Source organism: Octopus bimaculoides, chromosome 17 (genome assembly GCF_001194135.2).
Source record: "Octopus bimaculoides isolate UCB-OBI-ISO-001 chromosome 17, ASM119413v2, whole genome shotgun sequence".
Lineage (NCBI taxonomy): Eukaryota > Metazoa > Mollusca > Cephalopoda > Octopoda > Octopodidae > Octopus > Octopus bimaculoides.
The window spans coordinates 29,891,639-29,898,782 of NC_068997.1; the positions used below are offsets into that span (position 1 = coordinate 29,891,639).

Sequence of the window (7,144 nt, forward strand, 5' to 3'; positions counted from 1 at the left end):
CCCAAAAAAAACTAAACAAACAAAACATCTACTTTTAATTAACAAGGTTTGAATTCTGGTTGAAGGGACACCTGGGAAGTGTTAAAAAACATTATTATTGCAAGGATATCCAGATATCTAATTTTCAATGATACAAGCAATACTCATAATAAAACTATCAATTTGATTTCCAAACTTGATGTATCACCTATCTTTAAAATATTTTCTCTATGCATTTGAATAAATTTTATTTCAGGATCATTTTCCATTGTTATCCTGTGATAACAGAATGAAATTTCTTGATGTTTTAGGCCCTCAGCATTTAAACTAGCTATACCTGGTCAAAATGTTCAACCTGTTTTATGTTCAAACTGGCCAGATCTAGTCTTTCACACAAACCTTACAATTTCATTCTAAAAATTAGAATGAGTAAGTTCATCAAAATCTCATAGCTACAAAATAATGCATGATTAATTCAAAACAATGTGAATAAGCAAACATCACTTTTGACAGAATAGTGTAAATGCTAAAGGGTTAAATTTTATATTTGTCTGTTATATCCATTCATCTATTTCTACCTGAGATACTAAAGTATCTTTTTTGTATCATTTCAGGAATCCAACTTCATGCTGCTGTCTCAACATTGAAATCATCCACAGTGTGTAAACTCTTTTATAAGTTCCTGCTTATGAGTGAAACCAGCTGCTACAAATACTGGTCACGATGTCTTTTAAAACTGAAAAGCCTTTCTTACAGACATTCCCAACTGCAAGTAACTTTGTACGAAACTCAGATCCAACGTCCATTACTGTTGGTCAGCTGAATTATGTTCAACAACCTTCGCAGCGCTCACCAACACAATTCCCACAAATTGATGTCACACAGTTTGACTTTGCTCAGCAGACTCATATAATCCACGGTGCAGATGCGAGTCACCTGATGTTTATTCCGCAGCAGCCAACAGATGATGATACTGCAACAATTCAGTTTCCTACATCACAAACTGGTAAGTTAGATATAGAGTTCTCACATCAAATGGATTTGAAATCAGGAACTCTTGAATTCCCTGAGCAGTTAGATGCAGTAGCAGCACAACAGTTGTCCTATCCAGTTCAAATAAAGAATGAACCAGAGGACATAAATAATTTGAGTTCCGTTGTAAAACAAGAGCAAATTGACTTCAGTGAAATGGTGAAGAGCGAGAAGTCTGATTTAGATTTCGACCAGTTGAGCAAACAGCAGCTTGACTTTGGCCAGTCTGTCACTGTGGATGATAAAGTTCAAGCAATAAGCCAGTTTGGATTTGCACAATCAATGGGAGATGCTGAACAGATGGATCTCATTCAGCATAACGAAAACAAGTTGGAACAATTAAATTTTAACGAACCAGTGAAACTCAAGACCGAACAATTAGATTTTGTTTCACAGGTAAACAATACTGTGGGAACACATTGTCAAGTTGATTTTGCTTCTCAAGAACAAGTTAAAACTATGTCTTTGGATTTCCAAACCCAGCAACAACAGCAGCAACAGCAACAGCAGCAACAACAACAACAGCAGCAGCAGCATCTAGTTGAACCGAAAATCGAAGAGATAAGTTTTTCGCAAACATTGCAGCATGTCCCTCAGCCTCAAAACCAAATTGACTTTAATCAATCACTTGATAGCAACACTGCCAGACAGCTGGAATTTGGTCAGCATGCCCCTCCTCCACCACCACCACCTCCTCTTCCTCCTCACCAAACTCATCCACATCATCATCATCATCATCATCATCATCATCATCCCCACCATCAACGCATGGCAGCAGATATAAATGCTGGCCAACCCCCTGGTTTCCCACAGCTTCTGGACACCAAAACAGAACAGCTTCAAGCGAAGCTGTTAGTGTGCAAGCACTGCCAAAAGACGTTTTATAGTTCTGAGGAGCTGCAACAACACATGAAGATGCAACATACTTCTGAGAGTGAAAACCTGAACAGCAGTCGATGTAGCAGCGCTAGCACTGTTGGTGGTGCTTGTACTACAAATAGCAGCGGAGAAAAACGCTACACCTGTGAGTATTGCAAGAAAACCCTGTCTCGACTGTATGGGCTGACCCAGCACATCAAAACCCAGCACAATCGAGACAAGCTGTATCAGTGTCAGTACTGTGAAAAGACAGCCACCTGCTTCAGTGAATTACGGGAACACACTCGGTCGCATAAAGTGAATTCTTTTGAGTGCAAATATTGTAAAAAGAAATTTCCTCGCACATACAACTTAACATTACACATCCGCACTCACACGGGTGAGAAGCCTTTCAGCTGTTCCTTCTGTGACAAAACATTTGCTCGTAGCAGTAATTTGGTTGTTCACCAGAGGACTCATACAGGAGAACAGCCGTTTCAGTGTAAAAGCTGCAAAAAGTCTTTTTCATATTCAAAGCAACTTAAGAAGCACACCCTTACCTGCAAACCACCGCTACCACCAGCTCCAGCAGCACTTATGTGTGATGGCAACACTGCACTTTTATACAATGGTGGTGTTATAGCAGAGAATGGCCTTGGGCCAGTGCCTAATCCTATTAACACCTGTGATATCAATTCTTCAATATCAAATGATATCAACTTAGTTTCCACCACATCTTCTGGTGTCACTAACACAAGTGTTGCTGTCAAGTTACCGAGCAACTGCAACCTTACAAACAGCGTGTCTTTGTCTTTGCCAACACCATACTCAAATCAAACAAACGTGGATACCAAGCCTGTTGTGATTAATTTAAATAGAACAAACCATCAATTGGAACCTTTTGGCAGCAATAGCAGCACCAATAGCAATAGTGCTGCTAACTCTAACCACCTCCCCAATCCAAACCCAAGTGAAGTACAAGTGAAGCAGGAATTTACCAATCTTTACCCTGCAAATCAAGTCCCACCGCAGCAGTTTTGTACATACAATGGCCAGTCATTCACCTACAGAAAACAAGAGAATTTCCTGAGCAATGTTGATGCACAACAGCCTTATTATGCCCAGGATACGATGGTCATGAGACAGGATTACATCAGTAACAGCCAAATGTATGCACCCCCTCAACCCTATACCAACCCCACACCCCCTAACCAAGAGGAAATGATCACGTATATAAATTTATAACAATTTCCATTTTGAATATTTAGCAAGTTAATATTTTTTTTTAGTGCTTTTCTCTCTCACTCTCATTCTCTCTCTCTATCATTTTGGTTTACTTTTTTTTTTCCTTCTTTGAATTATCAAATTTATAAAAAGTTGCTTTCATATCATTGGGAGATGTAAAACCAGAGTGAAGAAAGAATTGTGAATAATGGAATTTTTTTCAGGAAAAAAAAAAAAGAAAGAGAAAGAACAGAGAAAGAGAGACAAGACAAAAAATGTTATGAAGATATTGGAAACCTAAAAATCCTTTGAAAAGGAAGTGGGGGCGGGGACAGAATTTTAAAAAAATACTTAAAAATATAAAACAATGCTGTGTTTTAACAGTATCTTCTATTTGTGATCTGGGCATCTTAAATGCCACTTGAAATGTATTTTATTATCATTTGGCTTTTAACTGATATAGAATTGCTTTGTTTTACGATATTATAGCTGTAGTGTTTTGGCCTTTCATTACCCAACAAACAGAATTTTGTAAAAAGTTTAAAAACTCAAAAAAAGTTTCTTCTCTTTAGTTTTTGCTGACTGTCATCTCAGAGGGCTAGTCTTTCTATTTCTCTTTCTCTCTCTATATATCTCACCCAAACCAGTATTATCTTCACGCAGTGGGTCTTTGATAAATATTTGATGGTAGAACTCAGAACCTAAACTCAGTGCCTTTAGTTACAGAGAAAACAGAAAACATTTACAAAATAAAAAGAAAGAAAGTTAAAATTGAAGGAAGTAAATTCATCTCTCTCTCTCTCTCTCTCTCTCTCTCTGTCTCTCTCTCTCACCCTCCCTCTTTTGCCAGTATTCTGTTTCAATCTCTTCACTTTATATTATTGATCTAAAAAATAGTGATATTTTACATCAAATTTCTGTCACTTTAACACCCAATACAAATTAGAGAATCAGAATAACTTAGTTTCTCCCTTCTATATAAAAGTACAAAATATATTTCTTCGCCTTTATAATAAGCATACAAAACCAAACTGATTTTTCTACTATATAAATTAAAGGAAGGTTATTTTTCTCCTCTGTTTTACATCCATATTTTCATGCTTGCATGACTAGAGCAATATAATGTCTTCCTGTGTAAATTAGAGTAAATTAGATATAATTAATATCCTTTATCCTATATGGGCTAGAATACACAAAATCTTCCTGTATTTGTCTACAGGATATGTTCTTATTTCTATCTTATTAATATATTTTCTCTATTCTATCTTCGCTGTATACACCATATTAATTTCACAGTTAATGGATAGCGATTTGGAGAATCGGTGGGGTTATGGAATCAAAAGAAGACAGTATCAAAATCAAAGGCTTCCATTGATGTAAAATTATTGAAACTAGATATTGAACAAATTTTACATATTTTCTTTTGAATGAAAATTAAAAAAAAAAAAAATTTGAAATGAAATTCACTGAAATTTCAAATTATGTGTCTTATCAAAAATTTGTTACCCTGCTTCTAACAAAGAGGGAATCTGTTATTATTTTAAAATTTTTTTTTCTAACCTTTAGTGAGCAACAAAATTACAATTTGTTAATTATGTAATAATTGCAAAGTTGTTCTTAAAACTACTTGATGGCCTTCACTTCACATAATCTGTGTATTTATATCAAACTTATGTTTGCTGTTTCACTCCAAATAGATTTTCAACAAGTAAATTGTACATACATATGTAAGCACTCATGCACATACACATTACAGCCATACACATACAGAAAAATTAACTGAAATTCATCATCATCATTATTATTATTATTATTATTATTATTATTATTATTATTATTATCATCATCTTCCTTTTATTGATTTTTTTTTCATAAATGAATCTCATGTAGAAAAGATAATGAATCATTTCTTTCATCTTCTCACCAAGTATTGCTTGTAAAAAAAAAAAAAAAAAGAACCCTGGTTTTGTGCCTTGACAATTTGTCCAGTTTAAGATTATCTTTTAAAGAATTTTAAAACTGTTCAAAAAAATCTTTAGACATCATTTTTTGTTTATTTGTTCTGAAACAATCAGTATGTGCCTCTCTGGGTTGAGTCACAGTAAGCAGACAGTTCTTTGCATTATTCCTCAATCCAGAACATTCATTTTGAATATTTCAACTATTTTTCTCTTCTTTTATTTCTAGTGTCTTCTTTTTTTTTTTTCATAGTCAGAGTATTTCAAAAATATTTTTCAATTTCAATATTTTTGTAATGGCTATGGAAGTGAAATGGTTTCTGCAAGTGTAAGGAAGCTGTGATTGTTGTAACTATCCATGTGAGCTAGGGGTTGGTATATCATCCTTGACAATGGCATTTAACTCTCAATGGCCTCATCCATCTCAGTGATGGGGAAAGTACCATGGTGCTGATTTCAAATCTTCCTCTGAATTACACAAAGAGGAAGTCTTTGGTGTTAACTCCTCAGAAGGATATGTGATGTTGCATTAAGGTACAAATGAACCTGTCCATTAGAGTGAGTGTCTTCATGCTTGCGAAAATCTGTCTGGACTGTCTTATATCTTAGGAAAACAACTTGTTACCCATATTTTTCAAGGCCTTGAAGTGTTTTTGCAATTCATATTTCATTCAATCAAATCTTCAGTATTTATTTCTACTTGAAACACCTTTTACATCTGTTTGCTTCCTTTTACATCTGTTTCTCTCCATTGATGTGAATTCTTTTTTTCTTTTTGACAAGAATCTCAAAAACAGTCTAATCAGAAGTTCGGTTCTCAGTATTCTCATATTTATATTTTATTTAGCTGTCTGTTGGAATGTTTTTTTTAAAGAAAAAAGAGACAATTATAGAAAAATTCTGAAATTCACAAATATATTTCTACATTTGTATTAAATTATTGTCCTGGCTTTGGTTTATTTTTATTTTCCAATATTTTGCATCAGATTTTTCTTTACACTGTAACATGTTAGCATAGGTTGGATAGTTTTACAAATTTACATAATATACTAGAGTTGATACTTTTTACCTTCCAGTTGCCTTTCAAAACACTTAAAAATTCATTCAACTTTTGTCATAACAAACTCACAGGAAAAAATTGTATTTATTTGAGAAGATTTATTCCTCATTAAAATTTTCATTATTCATCTTATTTAGATTTCTGGTGTGTAATCAGGATGTATAACATTTGGCAAAGTCTGCCTTAATTATATCATTTCAATGAATTTTAATTATGACATTTGAGAACCTGCCTATTTGGGTAGCTTGTATTTCTAAATTCTAATGGAGTGACTTGATTTTATTAAATAAATTTCTTACAGCTGACTTATTAAATGACTGTATATTTATAAATTGGCTGAATGAAAGAGAAACATTATAGAAATGTATTGACTCAAATTTCATATAGTTCACCCTGAAAGTATAACCATGTTCATCTTATAATTATTAACAGTATTCAGTGGAAGGTAATTCAAAGACAATCTTCATCTGAGATGATCTTTTGTTTTAGATAACTCTAGTAGTTCATATCAGTATTGCATGTAAAACTTGCTTTATATATATATATACATACACACACCTTATGTATTTATATATCCTATATATATTTGAATATATGTATGGTGGTTTAATTAAGACTTTAGCTCTTATTTCTAGCAGGTGTATGCTTTTATGCATCCTTACGCTTCATGCAAATTTGCACTTTATAGCTAAATAATGCTCTTTGCCTGCAAACCACCCATGTTACTACTGTTGATAGCATCAGTTTTAGATTTTATCCACGATGATATTAACAGTAGTGACATATATATATACACACACACACACATATATATACAATTACACACACACACACATATATATACACACACACACATAAATATATATAAATATATATACATGCATACACACACACACGTATATATATATATATATACACACACACACACACACACACACACACATACATAAACACACATACACACACACACACACATTACATGGAATGCCAAGCTCCCCTGTAAATATATTCCCGATTGATTATTTTCTCTTTC

At 33.7% G+C, this 7,144-nt stretch overlaps 1 protein-coding gene across 7 annotated transcripts in view; it reads left to right on the forward strand.

The window, feature by feature from the left end:
- LOC106878385 (zinc finger protein 652-B) overlaps nt 1-7,138 on the forward strand; it is a 96,886-nt gene extending 89,748 nt beyond the window's left edge. For all 7 annotated transcript variants that reach the window (XM_052973800.1, XM_052973798.1, XM_052973802.1 and 4 more), the window contains one exon: nt 594-7,138. In XM_052973800.1, the coding sequence (XP_052829760.1) occupies nt 703-3,114 (2,412 nt within the window). In that variant the 5' untranslated portion in view covers nt 594-702 and the 3' untranslated portion in view covers nt 3,115-7,138. The remainder of the gene's footprint in view (nt 1-593) is intronic.
- Nucleotides 7,139-7,144: the final 6 nt, after the last annotated feature.